The 21,859-nt window shown below is 34.5% G+C and overlaps 1 protein-coding gene across 2 annotated transcripts in view; it reads right to left on the bottom strand.

The window, feature by feature from the left end:
• LRBA (LPS responsive beige-like anchor protein) overlaps positions 1-21,859 on the bottom strand; it is a 777,508-nt gene that overhangs the window by 325,437 nt on the left and 430,212 nt on the right. Inside the window, exons 37-39 of one of the 2 annotated variants that reach the window (XM_007469902.1) lie at positions 3,663-3,787; positions 1,717-1,748; position 875 (exon numbers count right to left, since the gene is read on the bottom strand). In XM_007469902.1, coding sequence (XP_007469964.1) covers position 875; positions 1,717-1,748; positions 3,663-3,787 — 158 coding nt within the window. The remainder of the gene's footprint in view (positions 1-874; positions 876-1,716; positions 1,749-3,662; positions 3,788-21,859) is intronic. The other variant, XM_007469901.1, reaches the window with a different exon arrangement.

Below are 21,859 nucleotides of genomic sequence, written 5' to 3' on the forward strand. Positions count from 1 at the left end.
ATTCCTAGAAAATCAAATGAGTTACTTGTATCACTCCATGTGATTGCAAGATACTTTTAAAACTATGTTAAATACTCCTCATATACTTCTATTTGCACACACATTCTCTACAAAATAAAAATGGCAAATTCAATAGGATTCTAGTGCTAAACTGCTTTAGCATTTGAATTAAAATCAATCTTTTCACCATTTAAAACATTTTTTACATGGCTTTAATTTGAATATAAAATTCCCATTATATTTAACAATGAATTTTAGAGGGCTTCCCTGGTGGTGCAGTGATTGAGAGTCCACCTGCCGATGCAGGGGACACAGGTTCGTGCCCCGGTCCGGGAAGATCCCACATGCCGCGGAGCGGCTGGGCCCGTGAGCCATGGCCGCTGAGCCTTTGCGTCCGGAGCCTGTGCTCCGCAATGGGAGAGGCCACAACAGTGAGAGGCCCGCGTACCGCATAAAAAAAAAAAAAAAAAAAACAGACAAGGGCAGTCTAATAAATTTTAAAACTATAAAGTTGGAGAAAATGCCCTTAAGAATCACATACGCACCTCTGCTTCCTGCTGCTAATTTCCATGAAGGCTATTTAATAAGAGGAAGTATTAATTTTAATTTAAAAATATGACTCAGTTTCTACAAAGTTAAAGAATTCTCCCATTACAAAATGACTTTTATAAATAACCACTTTGGAGGGTCTCTCGTTGAAAAATTACCTGAAACTCTTTTCCCCAAGCAAGTTAATGTGAACTTGGGAAGGGCAATTAAATTGTCAGAATTAAAAAATTTGTTTTTAACTAGAAGGTAGCCAGAAGTAGAGTCATGGGGCTGGTATTGATCGCCTGAACAGAGAACATCACTCTTCAGGTATTTACTCTGCCACCCTTACACCAGAGGCTTTCCTTCAAATCAAATCAATCTATAAAATAGATGGCTTGTACTACTAAAATACATAACTAATCTCCAACAGTATTTCTATTTAGATGTCCTCCTTTGATAATAATAATATAGTTCGTGATGTTTTAAGGTTCTGCGTTTTCAAAATGTCCTGTCTCCTGTCTTGATTTGTAAATCAATTACAAATAAAAGTGAGAAGTCATAAAATAGTATGAAACTGACACACTATCCTCAGTAATATCTATTTTAATTATTCAAATTCAACATTGAAGTATAGTATTCATCCACGTATAAATTCTGATTTCACATGCTTTTTGATCACATTAACTGTTTTGTTTTGCATTCTTGATTCTTAATATATTTATTTTTATTAGCTTCCTTATTGTAGTTAAGTTAGGATAAAAAAAGCTTTCACAATTAACACAAAATTAAAATTGAATGTCAACTACAAGATACTCTAATTAATAAAACATTAAAAAATTAAGCTCTTCACCTACCTAATGTATTAGCATAAATTACGCCGACATCAAACAATACCACACTACAATCTGTGTGCTGAGTTCCAAAACTAATAGTTCTTTATTATTTAAAATTAAAAGTATATAAAATATGACTAGTTAGAGCTTTTACCTTTTTTCAAAAAATGTTACATTAAATATAACATATCCCCTTAATTGGAAGCATCTACTACACATTTAGTTAGTTTTTAAAAATATATTTCAGATTTAAATTTATATTCTTAATCTTTCAGAGTACTTTAAATATTAATCATTATGAAACTAGCATAAAATATTACCAAATAGAATGGAATTACATAAAATGCTAAACTTTACTGCTCTCTCTTAATTTAAAAGTGCATAATAAAACATAGATATCATTAATATTACATTAAACTTTCAATTACTATTTAGAGTAATTACAGTGAAATCTGCTCCTATACAGGATTTTAAGTATTCAATGACAGTAAGCATTGCTAATAAATATCTTTTTAAAAAATCAGACTCTTAGCATTAAAACAGTTGACATGATAATATTATTTTAAAAGGTAAAGTTCAACAACAAAATTAAAATTTATTCATTATGAAAAATCCTATAATTTCCCAAAGTTAAATGTACTATTTTTGATTGAAATGATTTTAATAAGCTCTGTATTAAATCTATACAACAAATTTTAAATTCAGTTACTGCTATTTCTTTCAGGATAAAGGACTAACAATTTGCCTATATGCTGTTTTAGAAACCAGGTCCCCCTCTCCAGCTATAAAAGGAAAATTTTTCAAAAAAATATTTGTATTGTCATTCATAGACTTCAGAACTCACAACTCAATGTTAAATGACAGTTAATAAGACAGAAAGATACTTATTAAATTTTAAGGGCATATGGTAACATCTTTTTGACTGAAAAGAATAAAACTATAAAAAGGCTAATTATTTTCAAGGTAAGGGTCATTAACCAAAGCCAAAAAAACAAAAACAAAATGAAAGAAAAATAAAAATAGATATATAACTCTGAAATGTATAGCATCACGTAAAAAGTACTTGATCTTAAAAGCAAAAATGGCCTAATTATTTCTACATCTTATTTCTCCTTCTCCACCTCCTGTAGTTGAAGATGCAGGGCCCTGCAACTATTATTGCTTTTAGATCACTTTGTTATTGACTATTCTCTGTATGATCATTTATTTTTTAAAGGACTGATGTCACATTTGGTGTTATATCTGATGACATATTGTGGACATTTTCTTCCAGAAATGGCTCTTTAAGGCTGAGTGCAAGAGGTTAAGCTGCCTGACTGAGGCCAAACCTAAGATCACAGACTTGTAATCTAAATTCTTAATATCCTTTTTGAAACATCTATTTTGTATACTATATACTATCATTTAACCATAAGCTGCTGCATGTTAAACTAATACCCTGAAAAAGGGAAATTAAAACTATTTCTCATCTTACTAAAACTAACCAATATTTATTTTATAAAATCAAAAACAATTTAATATGGAGAGGTACATTTTCCCCCATAATCAATAAATCTTAATTGGCTTTCAAAAATTATAAAACATTATGTGAAACCCTATGATCAAAGAGAGTATATTACCAAATCCAAAGGACTTTTTCAGTTTTTCCAATTTGCTCATCAGGCTTCTACCTAAACTGAATCATAGTGCTATGCATTATATCAAAAAAGGGAAAATGTTTTGTTAAGCTCTGATAACAAAATGATGCAGAACAGGAACATATGAAAATAATGTCTATTCTCTTTTTCCAGGAGGCGTCTATCACAACCATCTACAAATCAAGGCTCAGAAAGTATCTAAGCACTTGGACATTTATTACCAGCTCTCCCGCTTCATCATCTCATGCTAAAATACCATGGTTGAGGGAAAACCATATACACACAACAGAACCTAGAAACGTATTTGGTTTGTAAATGCTGTCTTTCTGATATTCATGGATTTAAGACAGGCATCCTGGATTAATTTACTCAAAGCTGAATGTGTCACTTAAAAGGAGAAATATTTTATCTTCCTACTCTGAAACAAAGGGTCTATGTTAAGTAAGTTTTGCATGTGTAACATAATAAATAAATACACTTGACACCATAATTTAATAGGACCCTACACTAACTATAAAAAATTGAACTTCTGTTTCTGGGGTGAATAACTGTGAAATGTGGCACTGGACCATTTTACAGTATCTTGTAGTAATGAAGTTATGCTCTTCATTACCAAGTACTGTACCTGCTGCTATTGGCAAGGAGTGGTTTATACACTGACCATGTTCCACGGCTGTTTTTAGTGTCGCTTCAGGATGTGTCGATCCTAGAGGGTTACGCACAAATCGTCGCCGGCGCCTCAAGTCATCTTCCCAGTAGTCGAGGCGCCAGAACTCACGAGGACGACTACAATGAAACAGAGAAGCCACATATGTTAGCAATTATCAAACAGCGTGGTAGCACTGAATTTCTGCATAAAGCTCTCCTTGTTTGCTCTGCCATTTTTTTCCTCCCATTCCTCTTAATTCTCCCTCCACCTCACACTCCCCTTTCTGCAATCTTTAACTTAGGTATGTCCTTGAAAATAACAATATCACCTTCCAGTCTAAGGAACTCCTTTTCCTTTTTCTTGGAAGGTGAAATGAGCACTAAATACATCATTTTGAAATGAATTGCTGACAGTGTGATCAGTTTCCCCACACTCTAGTGGCATGTGCTCTGATTTCAGCCTCATTTCAGCCTCAGCAGGGCACCTTTCTCTGTGGCTGCATTTATAAACCAGAATAGGGAAAAGGCTATTATAAATATGGTATAGCATTACCTATATTAATCAAAGTCTGTCCCCCTTCATTTTTCTTCCTAATTTGTGCCTTTTTGCACAAGGTCAGTAAATCATACCGTGGATTCTTGGTCCAGAAAGTGTTAACTTTAATGAATATCTCAGTTACATGGTTATGCATGTGATAATAAAATATTACTCTGTTTAGATGTGCAGGAATTTAATTAAAATAATCTCTTAAAATATTCATTACATTTAGCCCCTGAGGCTTAGAACAACACAAGAAAATGCATTTCTTTTCCATTTACTGTTTTTAAATAAACCATTCCTATAGAGTGAAACAGCAATCTATATTCAAGCAAATCAGATTGGATTTCTGTTTTATGTAGTCTGTTTTTATATTTAATTAAAAACTACATGCTATACGATGTGCAATAATTGCTATATCAAAAGCATACTTTTAGAAATGTATTTTTTAAAGGGTTCACACAATTCAAGTTCTACTATATTTTCCCCAATTATGTAGATCTTTTACATGGCAATATATAAATGTCAACTTTCTCTCCTATTAACTAATCATGATCTAGCATGTTGTAAAATATTTTCCTTAAAACAATCTCTGCAGAATGTATTTATTCACTAAAGGTACACAATATGAAAACCTCTAAGTTTCAATAATGAATTTAAAAATTCATAATCAAAACTTCTGCAAAAAATGACTAATGCAAAATAAAATCTCACTTGTATTTCATGAGCTAATAAAATTTTACCTGTCAGCTTTGACAAATTAGTAGCCTTGACCAATTGATAGTCCCAAAATACCTACATAAAAGTTACCCATATTTTGATGTTTTAAAGATGCTACCTTTAAAAATTCAAAATAGATTTGTAAATAAGTACTTCAGTGATTAAAAATTATCTCAGATTAATAAAAGCATAGATAACAAATAGTGCATTATTTAAAGAAGATTTTTTTTAAAAAACAATAGGAATCTTATGCTCTTTTCTGAGAATGCTGGGGAGACAAGGGAACAGCAAAGATCTCCTTTGTTGATTTTGATCATGCATAAAGAGGAAGAAATATAAAGTAATCTAAATGGCATACAAAAAACTGTAAGAATTGCAGTCCTCGAAAAGAAAAAGCTCTTTTATTCTTCTTTGTTATATTGCTGTCCACATTTTAAATGAAAACTAGTATTATGATTTCATTTAAATTAAATAATACATACAGAAGATACATATAAGCAAAAGAAAACAGTTGTTTGAACTCAATTAATATAAAATTCTCCTTAGGTGAGTGGGGAAAAGGCGGTACACAGATGGTTATGTGTATGGCTTTGATAGTCATGAAGCTTGGATAGGCACTTCATCATTCTGCCTACCTACATTTATCTGTTAAAATTATTATCAAATATCAGCCAGGATGCAGTCGTGAATCACAGGCTGCTCCTCGTCTTCAGGGGAATGATACAATGAAGGTCTATTCATCAGTGCGGCAATCGGCACAAGTAATTAGTTCCCTAGACTGAGATCTCCTACAAAGCCTATTTCAGTCAGCACCACAAACATATGACGGTGTAAAGCTAATGAAAGCTGCTAAAATTTGTTAACCTTTTCTGCCATCAATCCTTCTAATATTCTATGCTTCAGTATTATGCAAAGGTGGTAAATTATTAATTTTTCATTCATCCATCCTTCTGAATTCTGAGTCAAATTAAGTGATGTCATTCTTCTTGATAACAACTAAAATTATAAGAGATGTTAAGCTGCCATTATAAAATTATTACTAAATTAGGTAACAATAGATTCTAGTATAATGCTCGAGAGTGAAGTCAAATCTGATGGTTATTAAAGAATGTGTATAATAATTTTTGTCATACAGTAGAAAAACCAGAGGAATTATAAAATCAGTCACAAATTTGCCAGAAACTCAAAGACAATATCTATGAGAATAATAATCAAAATTAGGAGGAAACAGAACTATAATATTTATTTTTGTGCTCTTTGACACTAACAAATAATGGCCACAATGGTGACATTTGGCTGAAACAAAAGTACTGATACATTAGAAACTGAGAAACTGTTCACGAAGTAGAAAAAATTTTGAGGTAAGTTTTACTTACCTTAATTATGTACTTCTGTCTTCAAATTTAAATGTTCTAACCAAAATATTAAAAAGATACCATCCAAATAAAATAATCTATACATCACCATCATAATCTTTACACCCCCCCTGAAACTACATCTCAGACTATCTTCTCATGACAAGTAGTCTACCTCCTGTTACAACTTAAAATAGTCTCAAGACAAAGCAAAATCACTCAATTCAGATCACAGATCTAGAACGGATTACAAAAATCAACTAGAGAAAACAACAATTTCAATACACTTTTTAAAGTCTCTCCAGGTGATGTAGAATACAAACCTTCAAGGACTTTACTCAAAATGGAAGAGTTATTAACCTCATTGGGAAAAATAGCATTTATCATCCAATTTCTTATGGTTAGAGTAATACATGTTCTTTGAAAAAAAAGGCATACTCATTTTTTTCAGATGAAGATAATTACTAGCATGTTTAAAGTCATTTAGATAGAAAGAGACTAGGATCTAAAAATTCACTGTTTTCTCCCAACTCTGCTCCTTCCAACAACATACAGTCTCAGTATAAAGCTCTATCACCAAGAAAATGAGTCACAATTTGTGAACAGTATTGGAAAGGAGAATGTGTAGGTTTCAATCATCAACTTACTATAAGTTTTGATTATTCACATAAAGATTTCACTCTTATTTAGGAAATACTGCCACCCCCTCTCCAAAAGCCCCTTCTAGGGGAAAAAGGATACGAAATTGGAAACGTTTTGAAATCAATCCAACACTCTTTTCTTAAGTTTATGAATTAACTAAATAAGTTATTATATATTTTTGGAGTTATCACCATGGTATGGCTAGAAAAATTTAAAAGACTCCATGTATTCAGAAACAGACTCTTGACTGAATACATGCATGGATAAGATGAAAAATCACTTATTCTGACCTTAGAAATATATATCTAGACCACTATATATCTATACCTCTATATATCTGTATCTATCAAAAAAATTACATTAGTACTACATGATGCCACATTCACAAACTTCATCTATATCCATTTCTACTAATAATTAAAACTAAGATCCCCCACACTTTTCAAATTCAGGATGGAAGCCTAGGCTCTGTTAGATCTGGAAATAAAGCCTTTTCTATAAAAGGTCTAGTAGTTAGGTCCCCTTTTAGTATACAAGCTCCAAGTACTAAAACCTTTGACTAACAAGAATATATTTGTCTTTGAAAAGTTGAGGATGTCACTGAAATTAAATGCTCTAACTTTTCTTTCTAATTATTTCTCTCCCTTTCTTTGGCCTAATTTCAAAGTCTAAGATTAAAATGACAATATAGGTCTAATTGTCTATTTCAAAGTCTAAGCATAAATCATCTAATTATCCACTTTTTAAAAAACCTTCATATTTATGTGTTTGTACACATAAAACTTTAACATATTGCTATAATCTACATAAAATAATATAAAACAATGCCATTTTTATTTACAGAATATGTCTTTCTGTTCTACAAGAACAAAATCAGATAGATTGTTGAAATAAATCTTAGAAGGAAACACAACTCAAGCATCAACAGATAGGCTATTTGTTCTCATCCTGGGCCCACTCTGGTCAGTGATTTGATCTAGTAAAACAAATGAATAAGAAAGAGCCAAAAGACAATCAATTGGAAAAGGAAGAAATATTAAAACAGAGAATGAGTAAGGGATGATCCACATTTTCCTTTAACAGTTGAATGGTTCAAATAATATATTATTTTCCACATGTAAATTATAAGACTTCTTAAAGTTCAGTTTTCCTCAGAGAAAGTATGGCAATCTAATCAGCCTATTAACAGTGTTGAATGGATGGATATTGAATTAGACTCCTAAAATACTTTCTAATCATAATGACTGACTCTACCTTGAGTCAGCAGCTAGGGATACAAGGATTATTAAGATATTGTCTTTGACCTCGGGAGAAGACAGATGTGAAAATAAATAATAAGAATTCAAAAAAATGTGTAATACAGTGGAGCTCTATTATATATGGTCATTAAACTGCACAACTAGAAGGAGCACTGTCCACATCAAAATTTGTGTAAATGGCACTCCTGGAGTTGTGCAATGCTCATTTTGCACCGCTGCATAAGCACCCTATGAGAATGATACGGTGCTCTGAGAACACCTTATCTTCTCCCCTCTCCTTTCTTTGCTCAGGCTCCTTTTTTCTTCCCTTGAGCTAAATTTAATCTTCAGAATAGGGAACAGAACAAGGCTCTTCAGATGTTATCAGTAGCAGTCACACAGTTCGTATTTCCCTGATGTAGGAAAAGGTGTTCGGACCACAAATAGGTATGGTTGTCAAAAAACAGGCAAAATTTAATATGCAGAATAAAATAGTTGAGAACAAAAGAGAAATATTGACATTTATTTCACTGAAGTCGTTAAATTCATATTACTTTATCAAGGTATATTATGTTTTACTATCATTCTATTAAAGTAGGACAATGTCAATTACTGAAATGAGTAGTAGCTATACAAATATTCTAATTATTACATAATCTAAATGTATTGACACATTATTCAAATTAGTCAGATATATGCATGCTTGTCATCCCTCTGGATTTAGTGTTATTTTAATGTAACTTGGATCTACATCAATAAAAGAATTGTTAGTTTTAAAAACTAGCAATTCTTTTATTTTAAAAGAATTGTTAGTCACAATTCAAGTATATTAGAAAAATTTCCTATTTTCCAGCTTTCCTATTTTCTTGTGACAATACCTGATAAATCTTGACAACCTTAAGAGAAGTCAGTAATAAATTCTTCTGGCCAGAAAAAAGTTCTAAATCCTAGAAAATTTTAGTATTCATATTTTGTTCTTAAATTTGTACACTACCTGTTTTTCTAACTTCTATATCTGGCTACCTTCTGTTTCTATGGTTTTAGATTAAAAATTAATGCTAGACATTAGCTACAACTTAAATAAATGGTAACCTCTAAAAGAAGTACAGTAAATATTTTCAGTGCACTGTCAGCTAGTGATAAAAGTGCTTAAGTTCTAGAAGGGTTTCACTTTCTGCATAAACCTTGGTGAAATAATGTGCAGGTACTATCGGATATCATACAATATAAAAGAATGCTTTATCTCACAAACTTAAATCTATTGTGCCTTCATGCAGATAGACAGAAAGAATATTAACTAAAACCTCTGTTTACCAAGTACCAACTACAAATCAAATGCAGGTGATCTATGCACTGTGCTGTCTTAATGAAAAAACAGGAAAAAAAAAAGGAAAAAGATCCTTCAGTTGTATGGAATCCAGCAGATGGGACATCTTCCAAAGCAGAATCCTTTCTTTATTGAGGCCTGACATAGAGACTTTATATTACACTGAGTCAGTAAGAGCATCGTATATATTATTTAATTATATAAAATTACATTTTATGTAGTTATGAACTTCTGCAGTGGCACTATTCAGTGTATTTCTCTATTTGCTTTTAGAGATAACTAGCGACCCATCTTCATTCAATTAGTTATTACTTTGGATATTTTTTTAAAATATAATTTTGCAACAAAGTCAATTATTCAAGAAATAATCCCAAGGTTTTCCTAGCTGTTGTTAGCCTGTTAACCATTTATTTACTTACTTAGCATTTTTACCAGGAGTAAGTTACGAGAAAATAAAAATCTAGTGTTAATTGTACTACCAGTTAAAACTCTAACAATAGAAAACTGAAAAATTAAAATAAATGATATTGTTGGATTCAAGAAGCCCTAAAACTCACCTCAGCAGCCACTCCATTTGCACAAAACTGTTCTACCTTCCCCAAAAATCTAATTTAAAAAAGAATTCACCAAACATGAGTTGAATGCCAAATATGTACCAGATCTTGGTACATACAAATAAACTATGCTAGGTTCAGCCTAGAATTTGTTTTATATTATAATCAGGATAAGAAAATTATCAAATATCCATAATAATATAACTTTAAAGTAGACAGCATTTACTGCATTAGGCTACTGTGTGCTAGACATCGTGCCCTTTTACACACATTATCACCACGCCTCACAACAACCCTGCCATGATTTAATACTGATATTTCCACTTTAAAGATGAAGAAACTAAGTCTTATCCATCAGTAGTAAATTAATAAGAGTCTATGGACTTCAAAGCCAGTGAGCTTTTCACCTGCCACTTCCTCTAGAAACTCCTTTGGATACTCTTATAGCTATGATGAAAGCCCTAATTAACCCTGCCTGGGAGGATTGAAGATTTCATTAAGCTTTCAATGAGGATCTACTTTGTAAGTTCTATGAGGACAAGAGTTTGTGTCTGTGTAACTCACTGACCAAGAAGCACAGTAACTGAAACGAAGCAGGAACTTCATAAATAATCAATTAAAGAATGAACGAGATGACTTTTTAAAAGAAAATTAAATGATAAACAGAAGTCTGCTGGGCAAAATGGAAAAGGCATTACAAGCAGAAGAAATAGCAAAGGTATGGAGACCTAAAAAGGCACTTCTATCTAAGGGAGTTTGGGTAAGATCATTTCAAGGCAGCCTCAGAGTGGCAAAAGCTAAGGTAGGAAACACAGATTAAGAATCAAGATTTCAAAAGTCACTGCACACAGTTAACTAAAGTAGTTCCCTTTAGATCTTATAGTCAACAGGGAGACAACCAAACTTCCTTAATACAGGATTATTTATGATCAGCCTTGTATGTTACATGGCAGCAATATAAAATAAGGCAGTGGGGATGGAGTGTAGAGGCTAAGATTTCAGAGACATATTTGAAGTGGAATAGATAAGATTTGATGAGACATTCAACGTGGGAGGTGAGGAAAAGAGGAGATAATGAGAATACAATTGAGGTTTGTGACAAAACAGGGCAATGAGGGGAAAAGATGCTACTTAACAGAAATGATGCAGGTTAAGTAGACATGGTTGGGGAGAATAACCATGTCATGGACACCTAATAATGTCTAGGTAGGTATGTCTAATAAATAAGCAATATAACTTGGGAACTCAGAAAAGCAGCCTGGGCTAGAGATATAAAATTGGGAGATTGATTAGCCTTGGAAATCAATGGATTTAGGTATTTGTTGAACAAAAATTTATTGAGTTTTTACTATTAGCTAGGTATTGTGCTAGATCCATAGAAAACTATATTGAAAGGACAGGAAAAAGTAAAAATGAAATATGGGAAATTCCAATATTTAAAAAATTGCAAAAGAGGAAAGAAATAAATAAGGAAGTAATTGCTTCTCACAATGAATAAGACAGTAGAAGAACCAAAATAGAATGTTGCCAAAAAAGACAAAGAAGCAAAGACTCTTCAAAGCAGTGAGTGGCCAGCAATATTTAATTCTGCATAATAATGTCCAGAAGGATGAAGAATGGAGAGAAGCTTTTGATTGTTTTTGTGTTTTAAACAGTTTTATGATATATAATTTATATACCATAAAGTTCACCTGTTTAAGTGTACAGCTCAATGGTTTTTAACATATGTACAGAGTTGTGCAACCATCACCATAATCTAATTTTAAAATATGTTTATTTCCCCCCAAAGAAATCCCATACCCACTCCCAGTCAGCCCATATTCCCCCTTCCTTGGGAATGGATATGTACAGGATTTCACATTATACAGGTTAGAAGGTAGGTGAATGTGTTTGCTTTGGCCTGGAGCTTCTGAAGTTTGGACCAGTCTTAAAACCAGTCAAATTGTAAGTGACTGATTAAAGGCATTTTTATTAGTCTTGGAACTTTCTGGAGAGCCTAAGGACTATGAGAATGCATTTTTTCTTTAACATTTCCAATATCTCTATCTCCAATACCAAAGAACTGAGTCTAATTTATCTTTTAAGGGAAATTCTTTAAAATCAAATTTATAACTAATTCATAGTATAAAATATACAGCAGCTAAAGTTTCAAAGTAATTTATATTAAAAACCACTAGTCTTTAAAATTTCTGGATATGATATAAAAATATTTTGGCTTCATTTCTTTTAAAGTAAAGATAATCACCTTAGCTGTACCATGTATTAGATCTATGACCTACATAAATCATTTATCATCTTTGGGCCTCCATTGCTTTAATAAAATAATTGTAATTTGATCAGTTACAACAGGGCTGTTGTGACGAATCAAATGAAATGAAGTCTATGGAACTGCTTTAACAACAGGAAAATGCTATGTAAATATAAGGCATTATTTTCAGTTAATAATGAAATTAAGTGTTTGGATGCCATTTACTTTGATAAAACATGGGCTTAAAGTGATATCACCAGTGACTTCAAACGTGATTCAAAAAAAAAAAAAGATTAAAAGCCCTTTAACAGCCCCTGGCAATGATTAGCTTCTATAGATTTACCTATTCTGGATATTTTACATAAATGGAATCATAGAGTATGTAGAGATTTCTGACTGGCTTCTTTCACTTCCCGTAATGTTTCTGAGGTCTGTCCATGTTGTAGCATGTAACAGTACTTCATTCCTTTTTATTGCTGAAAAATATTTCACTGTATTGATATACAAATGACCCTTGACAACACAGGTTGGGACTACGTGAGTCACTTGTATGCTGACTTTTTTCAATAAATACATCGCTAAACAATTTCGCGGTTGGTTGAATCCGTGGATGTGGACCCAGTGATGTGGAAGTGGACTATGGGACTTGGGCATCTTTGGATTCTGGTATCCAGCACAGGTCCTGGAACCAAGCCCTATGAATAGCAAGGGATGACTGTACACAGGTTTTCAACTTGAGGGAGGGTGGTGTCAGAGCTCCTAATCCCCTCAAGCTCAAGGGTTGCATTTTGTTTATCCATTCATCAGTTCGTGGACATTTGAAGTGTTTCTATTTAGGGGGGATCTCTGGGTTTTATGATTACAAAATTTATGTACTCAGTTACTCATCTAATAGTCAATCCTCTCCCTTTTCCTTAGAATTTCAATTTTCCTAACTACTCTTTCCTAAGAATTACAATTTTGTAATATTGTAACATCTATCACTTCTTACATGGTTCAAAGACTTATAGAAAGCTGACTCTAAGCCAATTACGATAATTCCGTCATTCTTCCAGTGATTGGTTCCAGAATCTAGCTTTAAGCCAAATATTGCTTAAATTTCCTGGCAATCATTTTTTCACCAATCTGAAATGCAAAACTTCTATTCAGTAGTTGGGACAGTAATTTTGCCTTTCTCCTGATTGACTGGAACAAGGAAATATTAGACTCAGCTGCTGGCAGCTATAATACAACCATAAAGAAGCCAGACTGGGGAAAAGTTTACACATCCAGGGACACAAGACTGAAAGAACTATGGAAAAATGGAGCTGAGGACCTGTCCCAACACCTTTACATACCCATACTGCTTATTCTGAATGATAATACATTTCTTCAGAGTTTAAGTGAGGAAATTCACTTCGGTTAGAGTCAGGTTTTCTTGCCTTTGAAACCATTTAACAGATATAAAGATTACTGGTGATGCCATTAGCCATTTGATTACCATTGTGAAAGAAAACTAGACAGTAATGAACTCATGCTTTGGTGGAGACAGTTAATACCTTGTTTTAAAAATTTGGGGCAATGAAAGGAATGTGGGAGATATGATGGTAATTTAAAGAGGGTAAAGAACAGACTTAAGCATATGTGCAGGTAGAAAAAACAAAGTCTAAAGGGTGAATATAGCATGGGGAAGGAGGGGAAGAACAAATTTTAGAAAGAGAGAAGAGGTACGATCCTGTGAAAAGAGCATGATTACTTTGGAAGTAAACAAAGTCACTTGCTTCTCTGTGGCAAGATGGAAAGCTGTAAGGCTCTGCATTTTAATAAATAAGTTTAGGGTTAAAGAGAAGAAAAACTGAAGGCCTGATTTTGGTCTGAGTATTTCTATTTCTGTTATTAAATAGTAGGGTTTCGATTAAAGAATAGAATAGAGGGATAAAATTCAGAAAAGTTGTCTTGGGGAATATGAAAGAAAGCTGACTATAGGAGAGGTTAAGGATGACTTAAGTAGTTATGAAGGTCTAGCAGAGATGGGAAACCATTCGTCTATAGTGGCACTAATCTGTACGGCCGTGATCCTTCCCACCCCCAGCTATACTCGGCAACCTAACAGCAGGAGTAAAAAGAGCACTTGGCCAAATTCACTCAAGATTTAGAACTAATTTGGCTGCCAGGCCAAAATAAGGAAGGTAAAGGAAAATGAGTAAGAAAATGGTGAGAATGTCTGGGATGGGTAAGGATGATAAATGCATGATCTTTCTGGACCTCAATAAAATAAAAAATTAAATGTAAGCTTTATTATACATTGATTCATTGGGAAACCAAATTTACCTTGCTTTCCAAGTCACTGATATTGATAATTTGGCTTCCCAATTAATTAATCAATATTATGTTTAATCAATGTATCTAGTCCTTCTATTTGATGCTGTTATGAATTTTCAATTTGTATTAAAACATGCCTAGAATGAAAGAATGGAGGATTAAGCTGTATTTGGAGACTGTCTTCAGTCTTCAAGCTTCAGGATCATGGTAGTAAATAGTCACAGGGCTGGACAATGTGCATACAGAGAACAATCTGAAGCCTCAGGAAGATAGGACCTCACTCTCTTGAGAAACATTACATTATGCTCCTGGAAAAGGCATGGGAACTAAAATTTAGTGATTGCCAATAACATAACAGGCACTCTACTAAGTATTTTACATGTGATCTCATTTAATTCTCAAAACAACCCTAAAAATTAGAAATATAATCCCAAATTAACAGGTGCAGAATTGAGTCTCAGAAGTCAAGTAATTTAGCTACCAAGAAACATAGCTAGACCTCACATATGTGACACTTCATTACCAAAGGATTTTGGTAATGCTACTTCGGTGCTATTTTGGGTAAGATATTCATACTAGTCCCATAAATATATTCATTATGACAGTTTATTGTACTGGTATGAGTTTTAACATCCCTTTTATAAAATGACAGCTTAGAGTGGGACCTAAATTTTTTTTTTTTTTTGCGGTACGCGGGCCTCTCACTGTTGTGGCCACTCCCACTGAGGAGCAACAGGCTCCGGAAGCGCAGGCTCAGCGGCCATGGCTCACGGGCCCAGCCGCTCCGCGGCATGTGGGATCTTCCCAGACCGGGGCACGAGCCCCATGTCTCCTGCAACAGCAGGCGGACTCTCAACCACTGCAGCCGCCAGGGAAGCCCTAAATTTTTTATAAATTATATGACTAACTATTAGCACACATTCCAATAAAGAACAATTACAAAATATGTAATTTTTCCAGCATTAGCATCACCCAAAATTGAAATAGCAAGGTTACTAGATTGGTAGGTAGGAGAAGGGGTTATAAAGCTCTGTTGCTCTTTATTAGATAAGTAAAATTAAATACTAAGTATTGTGTAGTGCAGGTCAGTATTCGTAACTGAAAAGTCTGGAAGCAATTAATATTCACTGAATGTTTCTAGTAACTCCTGTCACTTGCCCCAAATGTATAAAACGTACATGGTATATAAGCATATACAGTATATGAGCCCAATCTCATAGCAAAGAACACTGCTTTGGCACTGAGGACATCCATTTCTCTCAAACTCGGGCCCTATATCACATTTTTGTTGTTGTTGTTCTTAAGATAGTTTACAAGTTATAGGGAGAGAAGGAAAATGCAAAGAAATATCAGCCTCCATTGTATGACACTGATATCTTTTATTTATTTATTTTTTTCTTTTGCGGTACGCGGGCCTCTCACTGTTGTGGCCTCTTCCGTTGCGAAGCACAGGCTCCAGAGGCGCAGGCTCAGCGGCCATGGCTCACGGGCCCAGCCGCTCCGTGGCATGTGGGATCTTCCTGGACCGGGGCACGAACCCGCGTCTCCGCATCGGCAGGTGGACTCTCAACCACTGCACCACCAGGGAAGCCCGACACTGATATCTTTAAATAAATAATTTAAAGGCTGAAATGCATCAGCAACCCAGCATAATCCAACACTTCCTGCCTTTAATCCAAAACTCTCAGGGAAATACTGGTAAAAGCAAACAACTGATTTTAACTAGCATAAAAGAAAAAATATATATACTGTGCTTTGCAAGCTAGATAAATTAGCAAAACAAAAAGTATGTGCTCCTTATCCACAGGGGAGAATGGGCTTATTATGTTACAATTCCAAGTTTTTAAGACAGTTGGAAGCCAGTTCTTTCAATAGTTGCTGTCATCTCCTAGAAACTTTCTAGTACTTTCAATTTTGAAGCAATTATTCACATTCGGAAGTGATTTATTTTCCCCTCTTTCTTTACTGCATCTCATTTTTTTTCTGGCTCTTAATAACCGGTTCTGCTTTGGCTTAATTATATTCATTTACAAATATTTTTTTGAATGTCTACTACTATTTGGAAAGCACTGGTTGAGGTGCTATAAGGGATACTCATATGAGGAAAACAGAGTCTCTAATCTCAAGGTACTTACAATCTAATAAGTGGGATAAAATAAGCAAACAAAGAATTATATGGCATAAGATCCACGCCATAAGAAAAGTAAAAATCCAGAGCTTTGGAAATTCAGAAAAAGGAGTAAGTGATCACATATGTTTTAAAGGGATCAGGAAATGCTTTAAGGAGCAAGAGATTTTTGAGCAAGATCCTTAAGAAGGGGTCAAGTTTCAACTGATATACAAGGAGGAAGATGGCACTGTAGGCTTTTAAGAGAGCATAAGCAAAAGTATAGATAGAGGTCAGAAAATTAAGCAATCTTATTTGGTTGGTCCCAGTAGGAAATGAGGTATAAATGAAAGGTTGGGGCCTGGCCATACTGTAAAGGAGTAGGGATGAAAAACTAATGAGTTTATATTTCACTCATTCACTCACCTACTTAATCAACAAACAGTTACTGAGCACCAATGATGCACAAGGATCTGTGTCAGGTACTGGAGATTTAAAGAGTCATTTGGTGATAGAGTCATTATCCTCAAGGACCTCACCGTCCAAAGGAAGAAACAGATATATGAAGAGAAAATTTTAATATATTCAAAACATTCCCTGAAAACACAATGGAGGGGCAGTATCCAAAGTAATAATAGAAGGCTACTTGGAAGGCCATAACATGCAAATTGAGTCTAAGAGTTAACAGATGCTAAGCAGGAGAATAAGAAAAGGAAAAGCATTCTTCCTGAAGGAATAGCATTAGCAAAGCCAAATAAGTAAGAAATAATTGGATATATGCCAAAGTTAAGTGTTTCCAGAACTTTTGGAGGGTATAAGGCAAGAAGTGGCCAAAGAAGAGGCTACAGAAATAGGCTGAAGCCAAATCATAGAGAATCATCTGAGGATTCCAACTCCTGGACTATGTGTGATTTTTTTTTTTTTCAGGCCTAACCACAGACAATTACAAAGACTTTAACCTGCCAGGCATCTTTGGGGAAAGCTGCCCTTCCCCTCAGACAAGACTTGATGTATAGCCAGTGCATTGCAGTCTCTGAACAAATTTACAGACAGGGACTCAGACTCCACTGGCCAGTCATGCTCTTTACATGCTTGCATTCCTAGACTCTGCACCTTCATCCCTAGGTTTCTTATCTGAAGCTGTGGCGCTGGTCCTCTTCAGGTGCCTTTGGTGAGGCCTTCTTACTAGAGGAGAAAGTGGAATCCTGAAGACACTTTTCCCTACTCTCACTCAGTCCACTTGAGCCCTTCCCCTTTGCCTCCTTCCAACCTCAGTCCGTAAAACTTCTGGAGTCTTTTGTTCAGGGCTCCCTCAACCATGAGATCACCCCCATTTCTACACTAATCTAAACCAATCCACACTGATTCATCTGACTGTCCCCTGGTTCAATATTCCAGGAGGAAAATGGAACAAGGGGAGTCCTGCGGTTTTAAACTCTTGCTTATTCCACTACAGTTAAGAAATTAAAGGCTTAACTCCTTCATTTTGGTTTGTCACTTTAATCAGCTACCCTGACACCTTTTAGCTCAACAATCTCTCCCAGCGAGGTTAGTTCCTGACACCAGCCATATCACACTAAGGAGTTTGGGTTTTATCCTGCAGCAATGGGGAAATACTGAATGAGTTTTAAGTGGCTATTGTGACTGCAGAACAATAACTCTGGAAATATATAAAAATTAGATTAGAGGGAAAAAATATCTGAAATAAGTACACAAGTATATTATTGAAATAATTTAAACAAGATGAGGGTCTTCATCATTAATTTTTAAATTTCCTATTTTTCTGATTTAGCCTATTAATATGTTATTGAAATTTGCCTAAAGTTCTCTGAAATACAGTGTAGGCAATAAATGAATAACACATAAAAGAAAATTTCAAGGATATAAGGCAGTTTGTTCAAAATAAAATGGGTTCCAAAACATATGATGTAAAAACCTAATTAATGTTACATCGAGTAAAAGAGGCCTAGAACTAAAGTACACATCAAAGTCCTGAAGCTAAGAGAAGAAATGGGTAAAGAGCATAGGAATGGTCCAGTAGATGCTACATCAACTCAGCCCAGAAATGACATACACATCCTCTACTCACATTCCACGGGTCTTACCAAATCATATGATTCCAGATGGGAAATGGGGTCACTGGCCGGGTAGCCATTTCCCAGCAAAAACCTACACGTGAAAGACAGCATGAAACCATGATGATCAGCTAGCCATATCTGCCACAGAGGACAGTAAGTGCCATAGGAAAAATGAAACATGAAAGAGGAACAGAAAATACCAAGAAGGGAGCAGGGGACATGTTTATATCTTAAATAGGATGATTAGGGAGGGATTTCAAGAGAAAGTAACACTTGAACAAAGACCTGAAGGAGGTGAAAGCACCAGTTATGCATATGGAAGAAAATTTCAGGCAAGGACAACACTAAATCCAAAGGCCCTGAGGTAAACACAATTAAGACAATGAATTGCAAGGAGGCCATTTTGAACGGATGAAGAGTCTCAGTATAAGTAGAGATCAAACAGTGACTCTGAGGATGAGGAGAACATTAGAATATTTTAGGCAGAGAAGAAACATGATCTACCACGTTTTAAGGTGATCACTCTGGCTGCTGCAAGAACATTGGTATACATGGGAGGGTGATCGTAGAATCAGGAAGTCCAGTTTGTAGACTTCTCTAACAATCCAGAAGCTGGTTATGTCTGGGAACAAGAGGAAGCAATGGAAATGGTAAAAAGTCACTGAATTCTGAACATACTTTGAAGGTTTAGTGATCAAAAGAACATGCTAACAAATCATATATGGGGTATGAGAGTATAGGAGGCCATAGTTTTTTATCTGAGAAACTGGAGGAATAGAATTAACAAAAATGGAAGAGAATGTGAGAATAGGTTTTGGTGATTCTTTTTTCTTTTTGGCTGCACAGCTTGTGGGATCTTAGTTCCCTGACCAGGGATCAAACCCGTGCCCCCTGCAGTGGAAACATGGAGTCCTAACCACTGGACTGTCAGGGAATTCCTGAGAATAGGTTTTGATAAGGAAGGTCAGGAATTTGGATTTAACATGTTATGTGTGAGGTACCTATCAGAAATCTGTGGCAGAAAAGGATTAACTCTTCACCAAACCCATTCTCCTCTTCTGTCTGGGAACACAACTAGACCACTTTTCCTAGTCTCGTTTGCAATGAAGTGTGGCCATGTGACTGAGCTCTAGACAGTGAAGTCTGAGCAGAAGTGATACGAGCCACTTACAAACCTGGCCAATAAAACGTTTCTATACACAATCGTCCATGCTTCTTCCACTGGTTTGAGGCAGATAAATTCAGCAGTCTTAGAAACCAAGAACTAAAGATAACAGAGCTATAAGATGGAATAAATCACCTATCAGAAACATCTAATTTGTATGTACTTTATATGAAAAAGAAATAAAGTTCTATTATGGTTAGCCACTGAATGAGATTCTGGGATTTATTTTTTTAAAGCAGCTTGTATTGCACAAGCAATACAGATATCTAAACAGATGTTGAGTAGACAATATATGAGTGTGGAATTCAAAGGAAAGCACCTGTTAGGATATATACTGTGGGAGTCACTAATTTATCATGTTTATATAATACAGGTGTGGACTGACTGAAACCTTAAAGTGAGTAGAGCCAAAGAAGGAAAAAGTAGTATGCTGAAGACTAAGGTCTGAGTAACTCCAATAATAAAGAAGTTGAAAAGATGAGAAACAAGCAAGGAATTCTGGGTAGCGGCAATTTGCAGGAGGAAAATTAGAAGAATATGGTGTTGCAGACACCAAATAGAAAAAGTATTTCAAGGAGGAGGCAGTTACCAGCCATATCAAAGGGTATCCATAAGTCAAGGAAGATGAAGGTTGAGAATTTACTATTTAATTTAGCAATATGGATCGCACTGGTGACCTTGAAAAGTGCAGCTTCCATAGAATGGGGAGACAAAAGCCTGAGTGAAGTGAGTTCCAGAAAGAAATGAGAGAAGAGAAACTCAGCAAGTAGAAACAAATCTTTCAGAGTTCTTTAAATGTAGCAAAGAAGCCATTTACATTCTATACTGTACACAGTATATTATACTGTGCACAGTACATCTGTGGGAAAAACACCATGAATACAAACAGTCCTACCAAATAACACTGTATAAATGTCATGGAATTTTGCAACATGAGGAGATTCTACTAGACTTGGACATATCAGTAGAATACCTTAGGTGTGGATAAGAGTAATTTGAAAAGACAAAAGGTCAAAATCACAAAGGCTGAATAGACATCTAAGGGTTCATTCACTCTCAGTTCATTAATCTTCAGAGGCAAGGATTTTAGCCCACTGTGTTGGCAAGTTTGTTAACTAGGGCTTGATATGAAAGTAACAATATTCAACTTTGAACAGGAAGAGAAAGATTAAGAGAAAATGGTTCTTAAAAATTCATTAATTAGAGCTGAAATAGCTCCAATAGGTGACATTATTAATTTCAATAACTAAAATATGGACTGTCTCAAAAAGCCCCGCAAAGAATCAAATAAGTTTTCATAATAAGACATCGAATCCTATATAATTACATTATTAATACAGATTGAGAAGAAAGGCTATAAATTGAAGAAAAGTAGAATTTTGTACATTTAAAATGCATAACAAACAGCACTACCAACCTGTACAACTTAATGTCTGCATCAGAGCTTTTCCACATTCTAATTGGTGGTATATATATATAGAGAGAGAGATGCTGCACATACATTTTGTTCTAAAAGTTCTTTAGTATAGCGACTAAACCTCTTAATCATATTAGAACACTACCACATTAAAATGCACCGGCACAGGAACAGAAAAATCAGTGAAACAACAGACATTTCTGAAACTCAAGGATATAAAATAATTTAGTAGAGCATATCATTAGAGTAAAATATTTCAGATCAGTGAGAAAAGAAAGGATTGTTAAATAAATGATTTTGACTATTAATGTTATGAGTTATCATATTAATACCTTTTGAATAAATACTGCTTGGACACCAAAATATTAAATAAATAAATAAAATAAAATAAAGCAAAATGCACTGGCACTGTTAGAAGGTTCTCCACTGAGAGTTTATATTCTTGCCTTTAAACCCATATAATCAGCTTTTGCAAACTACTGTAGTTAAAACTTTACTTTTTTTTTTTTTTTTTTTTTTT

This window comes from Lipotes vexillifer, unplaced genomic scaffold (assembly GCF_000442215.2).
Source record: "Lipotes vexillifer unplaced genomic scaffold, Lipotes_vexillifer_v1.1 scaffold755, whole genome shotgun sequence".
NCBI lineage: Eukaryota > Metazoa > Chordata > Mammalia > Artiodactyla > Lipotidae > Lipotes > Lipotes vexillifer.